We start from the raw sequence: 13,438 nt of genomic DNA on the forward strand, positions 1-13,438 counted from the left end.
AAAAAAAAAAAAAAAAAAAAAAGAAGGAAAAGGAAAAGCAAGTAAGAAATGTAGAGAGAAAAAAAAAAAAACCAAATCTCCCACAGGAAGTATAGAATAGAAGGTTAAAAAGCCAAAAAAGACGAATCAAGTCAGATAAGCCTGTCCACTGGTGCTCAACTGATCACCGGTCAACAGGTACCCATCCGCACACATGAAGTAAGCATAGCGACCGACGCCCGGCTCGGCGTCCAACCAGGGGAGCACCTCACCAAGGAACTCTGTCGACTGCTCGTTACCGCCGCCGGCGCTGAGGTCGCTGGTGAGGGCGAACTCGGTGACCCAGGTCTCCTCGAGGTTGTATTCAGCAGCGAGGTCCTCAGCGCGCGAGACAAAGTCCTTGAAGGCGGCGGCGTCCTCGCCGTACCAGTGCACGGCCAGCACGCTCATGTCGCAGTCGCGGCACTGGTCCAGGAACTGGCGCATCCAGCCCAGACCGACGTCGTCGCCCTCGGTGGACGACACGGCGGGGGTGACCAGCTTGGCCTTGCCGTTGAAGGGGCTGATGTACTTCTTGTAGTGCTCGGCGGCCTCGGACGGCGACATGGCTGCCTGAGAGGGAAGGTCCGGCTCGTTGAACCCCATGATGTAGTTGCTGCCGGAGAACAGCACCGTCTGGATCGTGTTGAACCACTCGCCGAACATCTTGCTGCCCCAGAGCATGGGGACGAACTCCACGTCCGACGGAAGGATACCCATCGAGTGCATGTTCCAGTCGTAGGCCCACGAGATCTTGCTGGCGTTGCTGCTGCCGCCGGCGAGGGACTTGACCGTCGAGGCGTCGTTGTACGCCGCACCCTTCTTGGTGGTCGTGCTGCGCTTGTCTGCGGTCACGGACCGGGTCTGGCTGTGGCTGTGGCTAGTTCCGTGAGGGAGGGCTAGGGCCGAGGTGGCTGCCAGAGCCGTCGCAACGATTCGGGTGATGGCGACCATTGTGTTATTTGGTTTTTTGAATTTCTTTGAGAAAGAAGTTTTTTGGGTGTGATGTAAAGAGGGATCGCTTCAAGCTGATCAAAAGGAGAGTTATACTTGCGACAATCAAGTCAAGCAAGAGAAAAGTCAAAAAAGATTGTGAAGAAGGAATGTATGATTGACCGTGCACGGCACAGGACAAAGAGTGTTATCAAAAGATAGACTGGATAGGTTGATCAGAAGACAGAGAGGGAAAAGAGAAAAGAGACTGTGCCAGGAGGGGTGGCGGCGAGATTATATAGGACCGGTTAGGCAAAGAAAGGCCAACGGTCGGGCTAAGGCAGGAGAAAGAGAGTGTCTGTGTTTGTGTGTGCCTGCAGGTCAAAGTTCCATGGTACACGGCCGAGAGGAGAGTTCCAACCAGGAGGGAACCCTGGGTCAGGCTGGACATTTGTAGGACGAGATGCATGGGGACCCATCCCCTGATCACTCATCGACAGGCACACACCTCAGAAAGTGGAAATCAATTGAAAATCAAGACCTGCAGGAGGGACGACGATTCCCATTCCAGCAGCGGATCCATCGGCGGCAATAATGACAGCCCCAAAACGACATCACCAATTCGAATAGTATTCTTCAAGGGCCCCATCGGGTTCTGGGCTCTGGCCTCTGGGGCCCAAATAAGAATTGGATCCACCACTGCGCTAACTCGGCGCTAACGAGAGCCAAGGAGGTCTGGCCGTCGTCATCGTTTGTTGTCCGTGGTTGAGGCTGTCGCGCCCCGTTGCTGATGGGAAAGTATCACCTAAAAGAATCCAAGAACGCGAGAAAAAACAAAGAAAAAAAAAGTCCCGAAATACAAAGGACTATTCCGTACCACCTAGGTGAAAGACAGCAGCAGGTACACCAAGGAACAACGACTGATAGTCAGGAGGATCGGCGCTGAGCCTGAGACGATGACGTCGGGTCGCGCCAACTGGCAGGGTGGAACAAATCATCGCATGCACCATTTTCCCGGGGATGATCGTGATATGCCCGATAGTCGTTGATATTCCTTGATGATATTCAGGGTTGGTCCAGTCGTCCTCCTCCCTGCGATGGATCGTCCCCCAGGTTATCGTCCTCGCAGCACCCCCAGCACATCGGCCGCACTGTCTTTGTCGCCCTTGCGTTTCTTCGGCCCCCGTTTCCGCTTCTTCCCCCCTCGCTCCTCCTCCACCACGATCCCTTCCTCGTCCTCGTCGTCTTCGATCCGACTGCTGCCAAACCCCAGGTCCATGTCTGCGTCATCCTGCGCCTCCCGCCGCCGGGCTTCCTCCAGGAATTTCTTCCGCCGGAGTGCGGTCGCCGCATCCACCCCCTCCTCGTTCCCTCCCTCCCCTCCATCCTCGCCGTCTTCGCCCGCCTGGCGCAGGGCAGCCGCCCGTTTCAAGGCCGCCAGGAGCGTAGGGTCTCGTGTCAGCGGGTTCGACCGGTCGGGCTCGTCGGGCGTCTCGGTCGTAGTATTCGAAAAGTAGTTGCGTGGCCGCGCGGGCTCGTTTGTAGTCGGGGGTGGTTGATCCGTCGAGGCGGATGCTTTCTCGTCCTCGTTCACCTCGCCCTCACTGTCCTCCGATCCGGACTCGTCCGCCCCGAGTTCGTCCGCCACATTGTAGTCATTCCCCGCCCCGGCGAAGATATCGTCGTCTTCATCCTCCGCCGCAGCAGCCGCCTGTTTTGCTGCGATCTCCGCCGGCACCGCCATCCCCAGCGGCTGGGCGTCTTTGCGCGGCTCCAGTAGCGCCGAGGGGGGATTCTTCGTCCCAGGCGGATCGAGCCACCGCGTCTTACGCTTGGACTTCCCGTCGGCCTCCGTAATCACCAGCACCTCTCGCCGCCGCCCCGTCGCCTCATCCACCTCCACAAACCGCTGCTTCTGCTTCTCCGGTTGAGCCGCCGAAATCCGCTTGAACTTGTCCCCCAGCGCCGGCTCCGGAGGCGGGGCCACAGCCGCCGCGCGACTGGCGCGGAACTCTCGCAAGATCTCATCCCGCGACCGCCGCGGAGGCGCCATATTTCCCTTCTTCTTCGTCTTCGTCGTCTCCTTCTCCACAGGTCCTTCCGGAATCTCCTCCAGGGCCCGCTCGAGCGCATCGTCCACGTCCTCCACCACCTCCTCCTTCTCCTCCTCCTCCGCAGGCGGACGGGACGGAGCATCGACATCCTCACCGGCCTTCACCCTCCGCAACAACTCCCAATCGAGACCCTTGACCAGATGCGTCGAGCCGACGTCGCCCCCGACGCCGAGCTCGGCGCGCAACTTCTCAAATGTCCCCCGATCAAGCTCCCCCTTTTGGACCAGCTCTTCCAGCGCGCGCACTCGCGCCTCGACGTCCTCCTTCTTCCCGGCCTCCTCGTCATCCGCGGTCTGCCCACGTAGCGCCGCCGCACGGTCTTGGTACCCGGTGGGAAGTTTGGCGCCCTTGGGGGCAGAGGAGGACTTGAAGCGTTTCTGGGGGTGGGCGGTGCCGGCGCGGGATTCGGCGAGTTGGCGCGCGAAGTTGACGCCTTGGAGGTTTCGCCTGTTTGCTTCTGGTTAGTGGGGGTTCGATGGGTGATTGTAGCAGCGGCGAGATGCGGAGGGACGTACGGTGTCATGGGGATGTTGGGACGCAGACGTGAGCCTAAAGCGTTGGACCCCGCTGGCCCTGTTGCTGCTCCGGGGGAGGTGGAGGGCGCGCCCGGAGAGCGACCATCGCGGGCTTTGGAGGGGTTCGGGGTGTCGAGGACCAAGCGGCGGAATTGGTTGTTGTTCATGGTGGATGATCTGTCGCTGTATTTGCGTATACGATACTCCTAGCCAGATTCAGACCATCGTGGTCGCGAGATAGTGTGGGATGAATAGAAAGATGGAGACAGAATGAGATCAAATGATAAAATAATGGATGGCCCGAGGCAGGTGATTACTCGATCGGGTTAGAGTGAATATAGCTGACTCAGACGTGCATACTCCGTGCATAACTGGTATCGATTATCATCATCATCATCTCTATATAAATATGGGATTGAAAACAGCAGAAAACCCTCCCCAACGCCAGATATGCCCAACTATTCTCCCTCGCCCATTTCCGTGTCCTGCGGTTCGGGCGCTTCTTTTTCCTGACCCTCTTCCTTGACCGTGTGCGGTTCTATCTCCGGTTCTGTCTCCGGTTCTGTCTTCGGTTCTGTCTTCGGTTCTGTCTTCGGTTCTGTCTCCGGGTCTGCTTCCTCATACACTCGGACCGTCCCATCAATCCCACAGCTGACCATCAAGCGTTTCCCCTCCAGCGAGCACGTGTCCGCCCCGAGCACCACCCCTGTGTGTCCCTCAATCCGCTGGAGAACCTTCTTGCTCACCACATCCCAGCACAGCACCGCCCCGTCCTCACTTCCGCTGACCACGAACGCCTCCGCCGGCGCCCCCGGCAGCCCGTAGATGCCAAACCCGCCGGAAAGACTGTACTTCCGGTTGACGTGTCCCTGGTACGTCTTGATGCAGCGCCCCTCGACATAGTTCCACAGTCGCACGCAGTCGTCCAGCGACCACGCCAGGACGAACTTGCCGTTGGGGGAGAACCGCACCGACGTGACCGGCGGGTTGTCTTCGTGCACCAGTGTCCGCAGGCACTGGCCCGTTGCCGTATCCCAGATGCGGATCAGTCCGTCCGTCGCGCACGACGCGATCAGCGTTCCGTCCCACACCACGTCGATGCCGCCGACTGGGTCCGAGTGCGCCGGCAGCGACCGCATCACGCTGGCCGACCGCACGTCCCAGAGAAAGACGGCTTCGTCGTAGGACCCGCTGGCTAGGATGTTGCCTTTGGGGGAGAAGGCAATCTGGTAGACGTAGTTGTGGTGGCCCACGAAGGGGATCGGGTGTGCTTTGCCCTAAAATAATCAGCATGTGTAGAACTAGCGTAGAGATATGTGACCTACCGTCAACACATTCCATAGCCGGATCGTCTTATCGTCTGACCCCGATGCGATGGTCGCCCCGTCTGGGCTCCACGATATGGTGGAAATGCCGGCTAAATGGCCTTCAAAGGTGTTGATAAGTCTCCCGCTGCGAGTGTCCCAGACCTTAACCGCCGCATCGGCACCTAGAAACGCACAAATTAGCAGCTGCACAATTGACAGACAGAAAAGAATATATGAAAGAAAAATTATGACGCACCCGCCGACGCTATCATAGAAGCATCCGGGGAAAATTTCACAGCAGACACCCCCCGCAAATGTCCCCGGAGCAAGAACTTGGCGCGATACTCCAGCTTATCGGGTTTCGGGGGTACCGGCGGCGGCGGTGGTACGGGCGTCGGCGAGCGATCTTCGTAGTCGTCGGCCATCGGGGTATCGTCGACCCCGCCGTCCATATTCTGATCGCGGTGATCTCGATCTCTCTCTCGGTGGTCATCGCGATCGTCCTCCCCATCATCGCCCCGCCCTAGTGCCTCAAGCTCCTCCTGGTCTGGTTCATCCCCGCGACCAATCGCCTCGGTCTCCTGCTCCTCGTCCGGCTCTTCCTCCGGCTCCTCGTCCTGCCCCTCCTCGTCCCCATCCTGGTAATCCTCGCTCACTTCCGTCGGAGTCGGGCTGCGCGCGGGGCGCCCGCGGCCCCGTCGCGACGTCCGCCAGTAGACTTCTGCATCGACAGCCAGCTCGTCGGGGCTCTCTGACCCGCTGTAGCTGCGTGAGCGCGGGTACGGGCGTTGCGGAGGGTAGACTTTTTGCAGCGACCAGCTGGCGCGACGGCGCTCGGCTTCGTCGCGGTCGGAGCCGGCGGCCAGTTCGTCGGACGAGGATTCGACGGGGGATTGGATCGAGCGGTCGTCAACGGAGGGTGACGGAGATGGGTTTACGCGACGTCGTTTGACCGGGCTCATATTAGAAATAGAGGGAGAGGGGGGAGAAGAATGGAGAGATGGCTGATGGGCGACGCGACAATGAGAGAAATTGATGAATGAATGACCGGAAGGGATGTTTACTGCCGGTCAATGGGGAAGGCGGAGACGGAGGCGGTGGGACTATACTATCTCTCGCTCTTCTGGCTTCACTTCATCTCATCTCATCTCCGTCTCCATCTTATCTCCATCATGACATTGATGTTACTATAATTACTGATGTGGCTGGATAGAGACATGGCAGAACTCAATTTATCAGGCATATCCTTATCCACAGCCCGAGACCAGTACAATGCTAGCAAGGAGAATTGTCATCCCATGCAGTAACTATACGACTATACAATCCAATAACTGCCTGCGGCCCAGGATGATCATCATGAATTATTTCTCGACTTGGACAATCAGTCGGACTGCCGCTGCCCAATTCAGCGACTCATGCTTCACACAGATCCGAAATCTCCATCTAAAAGCAGCACCGGCTTATGTATCTAATTTGATCCCACCACATGATGTGTCTAATCTATACATATACACGCCAAGAAGACCGGCAATGGGAACTGGCAGCATTGTCCGAGCCCCCTTCCCTTGCTTGTGAATCCTATGTTGGCTGGGTTTTATATATATGATCAGTCTTAGTGGCCTTGGTACGGCATGAGGGACATCCCGACGAAGGGCAGGCTGGATATCAGAACCGAGAAGATCTTTCGAACAGATTTGGACGTGTAGACGAGATCAGAGTATCTGCTGCAGTCTTTTGAAGAAAATTGATCAGAAAAAGCAGTCAATTAGTTCTAATGATATCCTTTGAACCCTATGCGGTAAGCATGGCCTATCAGACTTGTTCTTGCCGACTCTCCTACGCTCAATGACGAATACACCATGGTCTCTGACACGAGCAATTTACGCCATCTCATATGCAACGACTATCTATACCACATGGATTGGGACCAGACCATAGTCCAGCTTCCTTTCTATCGATTTTATCCACCTTCCATCCGCCATTCCTGACATTTTGCAACAACAGCTGTTGTATCTTCAGCTCATACTATCAAAATAAACAGATAAACACATCTATTGGCTACAATATAGTTGACCTGTATAGTCTAGCGCCAAAACCTAATCCGATTCTTGGGTGTGCTGCCCATGGAACTTACACCTCTGGAGACATGACGATGTACTACCACATTGACAGCTGGAATGGAACACATCGGCGATCCACACGACCCATGCTTCGGATTTTGACATGCCGTGGTCGTCGTGATCTTGCAGATAAATCTATGGTGATAGGAGCGATTGAATTCCAGGGCGTCGCTTGCTCCACGAATCTCATCGACTCACTGCCCAAGTCACCAACCCCTCTTTTCAGGCCTTCATCTTCAGCCCTAAGCCCATGCAATACAGGTCGTTCCCATGATAGCATCTTTCACCATCTCACTGGTCTAGCTGATCATTCTGTCTACACCCCAATTCTAAAGACTCGCCAAAATGCCCGTCGATCGCGATCTCTCTCACGTTCAATCTCTCCTCGAACCCTCTGAAGTCGTATCTCCCAATTCTCCCCTCTACGGACCCAACGCCCAAGGATGGGCGGTCCAGAAGGACCTCCACCCTCGCCTCGTTGCAGTACCCACCTCCCCGGAATCTCTCGCAAGGCTGATCGCCCACTTGTACAAGTCCGGCTTGCACTTCGGGATCCGTGGCCAGGGCTTCCTGTCAACCTCCGCCAAGGATGTGCTCGTCAGCATGACCGCGTTCGACGAGTTCCACTTCGACCCTCACACGGAGGTGGCAACGGTCGGCGCGGGCCAGACATGGGGCGCCGTCTACCGGAAGATGAAGGAAGCCGCGCCAAGTTACGCAAGTACGCCACCACTCTGACTGTGGTACGGGGTATCCACTGACCAATAACTGCCGAACAGTCGTCGGAGCGCGCACTCCCGCCATCAGTGTCGGTGGCACGGTCGTCACAGGCGGACTGTCCTGGCTGTCGGCCGAATACGGGTGCATATCGGACCCGGAGAACATGCTCGATGCGCAGGTCGTTAAGTCCGATGGGTCTGTTGTGTGGGCGAGCTCGGAGCCGGATCTTTTGTGGACGATGCGCGGTGGGGGTGGAGGGTTCGGCGGTATCTTCCTTCCTTTCTATTTCCTTGCAAATCAACGGATTTTATGGCTTTCTGCGATCTGCCCTACTGCGGTACTGAGATGAGACAGTTGCCACGAAATTCCTCTTTCGGGCCCGACCCTACCCCCAGGCTATCTGGGCAGGTCCTATCCTCCTCCCCCGCCAGCAGCTCCCCACTGTAGCAGCGCGTCTAGAGGCCTTCCTGGCTAGCAACCCCGACCCGCGGGTGAGCATGTTCCTCTACGTCATCAGGAAAAGTCTCCTCGAGACAATTGGCGCATTTCAAGACATGCTAGTCGTGCACGCCTACGACGCCAATGGCGAGGAGCACGGGCGAGAAACTTTCAAGTGGGTGTTGGATATACCGGGGGCAGTTGACCAGACGGGCATCACAGACTTGGAGGGAGTGACCAAGTTGCAGCGTACGCCATCGACTTTGTCTCTCGGGATGACACACCATCTGAGAGAAATTTCAAGCATGTTAACTGACAGCATATAAACAGAAAACGTAGCCAGTTCCAAAGGCACGATGAGACAATACTGGGCCCCACTGTTCCTCAAAACCCTATCCGCCGCGACAATCACCCGCGCGATTGAATTGGTGGACGGACTCGCCGAGCAGGATTCGGCTGTATCAGACTGCACGTATTTGATTTTCGAGCTTCTAGCCTCGGTGCGTAGCTCCCCTTCTTTTCAACGTCCCCTGTATATAGCAGGTTGCTGATTAGGACAACGTTCAGTGCGACGCCAAAGCATCCTGCGCCTGGCCGCGCCCACCAGGCGCCAAGCACATCCTCCTCATCGGGGCTGGATGTCCGGCGAATGCGAGCGCGGAGCAGGAGGAGATGGCTAGGAGCTTGGCGGCTGATGCGCCAGAGAGGATACTGGGGAGTCGGATGGTGAACTTGTTGGCGAATGGGGGGGAGGAGTTCCATGATCCTGTTATGGTTTGTTCTTTTCTTCCCCCTTCTCCTTGCTTTATACTTGTGGCTAATAGGATATTTGATTAGATATGGGGAGAGAACCTCGACCGACTACGCCAGTTGAAGAAGGTGTATGATCCTAATGGGAAGTTTCAGGGGCCGATTAGGGCTTGACGCTTCGTGGGGTTATGTCTGCATGGAGAACGTGGACGGGGTTAGATACGCGAGTTACGTGTCTGTTTACTATGTCGTTGCCAATCAGGTAGTCTACGTAAATTGACCGTCGTTGTGTCTGTTATGGAGACACCACTAGGTCCGTTGTAGTATGTGTAGACACATACCACAGTGCTTGCTATGACCAACTTGCATCATGGTCCAATTCGTTAAACTTCCCATGTAGTGATATTGACTGGAACAATCATGGATATCTATGAAATATTCTATGTTATGGTCATCTGGAATAGACATGATGCTATCCAGACATGAATCTATACCCATCATTAGTATCAACCTCCTGCAAGAATGCATGGAATTCAAATATAAACAACCAAACCAACTCACCCAAAGACAACCCCAACCTTCACCCCATACCCCCCCTCCCAATTCTTCTTCTTCCCCAATTTCTCCAGCCTCTCCCCACCACCACCCACGAACCCATCCTCACACGTAATCCTCACCACCAACATCTCAACCCGACCCTTCTTCTTCTCAACAACCTCCCACTCTGTATCCAATCTCACCCGAGACCCACTTACCCGCCCAGCAGGATACACATCCCCAACGATACCAGCAACACGACCCAGATACCGCGCCCACCAGACTTCCTCACGCGAGACACACTCCGTTAACAACCCCCTAAACGCCTCATCCGCAGCCGCAAGGTCCCCCGCCCAGCGCTCACACAGTACCAGCGCAAGTAGCGCGCGCTCCCCATGCGAAAGACACCCCGCAGAAGCTAACAACCCCGACGTCGTGCACCGCACCGCAGCAGCGGATCTCGACTCCCGCGGAACAGCCGAGTGTGCGAACATCATGTTCGCCACTGCGCGCGGGAGCAGTCCCGAAATAGACGCCGGCACGATAGGCTCGCCTGATGGGGACGGCGTCGTGGGTAATGCACTGCGCAGGAGGGAAGATATGGCTTCCGCGTCGGGAGGTGCGTGCGGTGCTGTAGCTGCGAGGAGGGGGCTTTGAGCGCGCACGTCGGCGGGGATCTTATCGAAGAGGAAGCCCTCGCGGACGCCGCCCTGGCTGAATTGGATGTGGGTTATTGAGGGGAGGGCGTCCATGATGGCGTTGACGAGGAGGGCGACGGCCGGGATTTGGGATGCGCGACGCTTGGAGACGCCGAAGATTTTGGGCGTGTCTTTTTGGTTGTCTGTGTTTTTGGCTTTGGCTTTCTTTTTCTTGTCTTTGCTGGCTTTGGTTTTACCGGTTGATGATGAAGAGGAGTCTTCATCGTCTTCTTCGTTCTCATACCCGACCTCGTCCAACACAGAGACAGTATCGTGGAACGCCCCCCGCTGGACCCTAAACCCATTGATAATGGGTATCGGGTACGGATCCACAGCAGCCTGTTTCATAAGCACATACCCCCATCCACGGAACCCTCCACCACAGAGGTACAAGTCGAAGGAACCGCGCGAGCGCGATATGTCCATGACCGACGACTCAGAAAGACCGAGCTGGACATACGCATCGCGAAAAGCGCAGCGCATTTCCTCTAGCAACTGCTTCCTCGCCGCTCCAGATCCACTTCTCTTCTCTTCCTCTGTCTTCCTGTCTTTCTTCTTCTCCTTCTTCTCCTTCTTTTCCTTGCCCTCAGCAACAACATCTTCCCCATCACCACCACCACCACCCAACCGTCTCGTCAAAGCAGCCGCACCATACGGAAAACTAATCGCCCCAGCAGGACAAGTGCGCACCTCACCATCCTGCTCAGCCACCCACGTCAACTGCGTACTCCCACCGCCCAAATCCATCGCCAAACCAGCGATGCGGGCCCCACTACTCGCTATACCCAGCGCACCGATCCGGCCTTCTTCTTCTTTCGAGAGCAGTCGCACGTCCCAGCCGGTAGCGGCGTTGATGCGCGCGCGGAAGTCAGCCGAGTTGGGCGCTGTGCGGGTTGCTTCTGTTGCGAGGATGTGGATGTTTGCCGCGGGGACGTCGAAGTCGGAGCAAATGCGCTGGAAGTGTTTGAGGTGGGCGATGACGCTGGTGATTGTGGGGTCTGGGATAGGGCGGCGGATGGTAGTGGTGGTGGTGGAGGGCTGGTCTGGGTATTGGGCGTCGTAGAGGGAGATGGGGGCGCGGTCTTGGTAGATTGTTGGGAGGAGACGGGTTGTTGGTGGGGTGAGGTCTGTTATGGAGAAGCGGATGCCGTTGCTGTTTGCTTGTTAGAGAGGACAGACTTGGTGAGGGGGGGGGATGGTGGAGGGGACACATACCTGCCCATGTCCACGATGGCGTGGAGGTGGGGGTTGGGAGACCCCGGTGTTGGGGTTGACATTTGAATGGTTTATACGGGGTAGAATGTTGAGGTTATAACGTTGATGGTGAGTCTGGGGAGATATATGAATATTGAAGAGGATGAGGGGAGACGAGAAAGGTGGGTCGGGTGGATCCCCGCATTGTCTTATCGTATTGGGCTCTCCGCATACTCCGTACAATTCAATTATTCTATATTCGTTATTCATACATCATATCAGTCATATTCATCCCATTACAGCACATATCGGAATCCGGCCCCGTAGTTCTCCTCCCCCACTGTATCGTCGTGCGCCGGTCCACCCCGGGCCTCGCGCTCGGCCTTGGTCCCATGCTGTTGATCCAGCCGCCGATTCTCCCACATTAGGAGCCCCCGCAGCCCCAGCGCGAGGAGGGTCGTGAAGTACATAAAGGCTGCGCAGATGGCCTGGCCGCGGATGTACCGCGGGGCGTCGCTGTCCGGGAATACATTAGTACCGAGGAAAGGGCCGCACTGGCCGAGGAGGTTGAGGATGACGATGCCGACGCCGCGGCGCGTGTCGGAGCCTTGATTGTCTGTGATGGGTTAGATTGGAAGACGAGATGGAAGGAGAGGAGAGGAGAGGAGAACGCACTCAGCACCCATGGGAGGATGTTCGCGATGCAGGGAAACACGCCGGCCGCGGCGAGGAACACCCCCAGATACCGCACCCCCACGGACAGGCTCGTCGCCAGCAACGTGTAACCCACCGCCCCCACCACGGAGCAGACGGCAATCGTGAGACCGCGCTGCTGGAACCGGTCGGCGAGCCACGTCGTCGCGATGGTCACGAGGAAGGAGGCGAAATAGGGCGGGGCCGTGAGGCCCTGTGCGTCGATCGAGCTGAAACCCATCTCCTCCAGGATGGTGGGCAGGAAGACGGGGAGCGAGGAGAAGCTGACGTTGCAGCTAAAGTACATCAGCGCCGTCAACCAGGCCTTAGCGTCCAGCACCGTCCGTCCCACATCGCGCCAGTCGATTCCCGTCGAGCGCTCGCTCTCCCCGCTGCGCCGCATGCCCCGCGCCCGCGCGACCTCCTTCTCCTCCTCGGTCAGGAACCGCGCGGTCGACGGGTGGTCGGGCAGGAAGTACCAGGCAACAACGGCGGCGATCAGGGACGGGCAACCTTCGACAAGGAAAAGCAGGCGCCAGTTGGCCAGCTTGGAGTGGCCCGAGGTGATGCCATAGGCGAGGGCGCCGGCGAAGGTGTTTGCCAACGGCGCGGCGGACACGAACATGCCGCAGCGGAGGCCCAGCTCATGGCGGCGGTAGAAGAAGGACAGCAGGTAGGGAGTCCCGGGCCCGAAGGCGGCCTCAGCCATGCCTAGCAGGAAGCGCAGGGCCATCATGCTCTCCCAATTAAAGGCGGCAGCTTGGCAAGTCGCGACAATTCCCCTGTTGATCCCGTCGTGCGATTAGATTGGATTCGACAGAACCGGGGGATTCCTCGGAGGCGTGCACTCACCAGGCCATCACGGTGATGGCGGCCCACTGGTGCGGCGGCATCACCTTCCACATGAGTGCGGCAAACTCAAAGACGGTGTACGCGATGTAAAAGATGGTGAGCAGCCACGAGTAGCGCTGGCTGTCCAACTGAAGGTCCTCCTTCATGCCCGCAATTTTGGCATTTCTGTCGTGGTCAGCGGCGTCCGATTCGGATGGGATCGACCAACCCACCCAATATTACTCCGGTCGAGCAGGGAGAGTAAATATAGAAATCCCAGGAGCGTGGGCACGCGCCAGTCCAGCTTGCGCAGCACGCGTTTCTCGATCTCGGGGTCGATGAAGACCGCGGCGGGGGGCATTTCCGGGAGTGCGGTCTGGCTCTCGTCGTGGGACAGGGTCTGCTTCTCCGGATCGGCCGTCGGCGCAGGCTGGATATCATCGTCGAAAACCGTGAGGGTCGCCTGATTCTTCCCGAAGAACCCCATGACGATCAAGTAGTATGTGTCGCCGCACACCAAATGGGCAGAGAGAAACAGAGAGGGAGAGATTGACAGGATTCACAACAAGA

General features: G+C 57.1%; 6 protein-coding genes across 6 annotated transcripts; 1 reads left to right on the plus strand and 5 right to left on the minus strand.

Moving 5' to 3' along the window:
- Window positions 1–126: 126 nt before the first annotated feature.
- On the minus strand, window positions 127–972 carry BDW47DRAFT_122725 (glycoside hydrolase family 128 protein; the record flags this gene model as incomplete). The annotated part of the gene is made up of 1 exon (XM_024815905.1): window positions 127–972. The coding sequence occupies one exon, from the start codon at window positions 970–972 to the stop codon at window positions 127–129; it is 846 nt and encodes a 281-aa protein (XP_024675166.1).
- Window positions 973–1,067: 95 nt separating this feature from the next.
- Window positions 1,068–1,580, minus strand: BDW47DRAFT_64755 (uncharacterized protein). Its single transcript, XM_024819522.1, has one exon. It carries the CDS (start codon window positions 1,418–1,420, stop codon window positions 1,163–1,165), a length of 258 nt encoding a protein of 85 aa, XP_024675167.1. The 5' UTR covers window positions 1,421–1,580; the 3' UTR covers window positions 1,068–1,162.
- Window positions 1,581–2,016: 436 nt separating this feature from the next.
- Window positions 2,017–3,774, minus strand: BDW47DRAFT_133618 (uncharacterized protein; the record flags this gene model as incomplete). Its single annotated transcript, XM_024817883.1, has 3 exons — window positions 3,581–3,774; window positions 2,171–3,512; window positions 2,017–2,106 (listed from the first exon to the last, which is right to left on the minus strand). Exons 1-3 carry the CDS (start codon window positions 3,745–3,747, stop codon window positions 2,017–2,019), a joined length of 1,599 nt encoding a protein of 532 aa, XP_024675168.1. The 5' UTR covers window positions 3,748–3,774.
- A 264-nt stretch (window positions 3,775–4,038) lies between these two features.
- Window positions 4,039–5,849, minus strand: BDW47DRAFT_122727 (WD40 repeat domain-containing protein; the record flags this gene model as incomplete). The annotated part of the gene is made up of 3 exons (XM_024815906.1): window positions 4,039–4,857; window positions 4,906–5,069; window positions 5,144–5,849. 3 exons carry the CDS (start codon window positions 5,847–5,849, stop codon window positions 4,039–4,041), a joined length of 1,689 nt encoding a protein of 562 aa, XP_024675169.1.
- A 1,128-nt stretch (window positions 5,850–6,977) lies between these two features.
- Window positions 6,978–9,141, plus strand: BDW47DRAFT_99584 (FAD-binding oxidoreductase). The gene is made up of 6 exons (XM_024820901.1): window positions 6,978–7,728; window positions 7,787–7,993; window positions 8,082–8,414; window positions 8,496–8,665; window positions 8,733–8,939; window positions 9,003–9,141. The coding sequence occupies exons 1-6, from the start codon at window positions 7,353–7,355 to the stop codon at window positions 9,087–9,089; spliced, it is 1,380 nt and encodes a 459-aa protein (XP_024675170.1). The 5' UTR covers window positions 6,978–7,352; the 3' UTR covers window positions 9,090–9,141.
- A 331-nt stretch (window positions 9,142–9,472) lies between these two features.
- BDW47DRAFT_115367 (putative MFS transporter) lies at window positions 9,473–13,355 on the minus strand (the record flags this gene model as incomplete). The annotated part of the gene is made up of 7 exons (XM_024814788.1): window positions 9,473–10,281; window positions 10,348–10,686; window positions 10,774–11,303; window positions 11,645–11,960; window positions 12,020–12,819; window positions 12,890–13,054; window positions 13,102–13,355. The coding sequence occupies 7 exons, from the start codon at window positions 13,353–13,355 to the stop codon at window positions 9,473–9,475; spliced, it is 3,213 nt and encodes a 1,070-aa protein (XP_024675171.1).
- Between the last annotated feature and the right edge of the window lie 83 nt (window positions 13,356–13,438).

This window comes from Aspergillus candidus (assembly GCF_002847045.1).
Source record: "Aspergillus candidus strain CBS 102.13 unplaced genomic scaffold BDW47scaffold_5, whole genome shotgun sequence".
In the NCBI taxonomy this organism is placed as follows: Eukaryota; Fungi; Ascomycota; class Eurotiomycetes; order Eurotiales; family Aspergillaceae; genus Aspergillus; species Aspergillus candidus.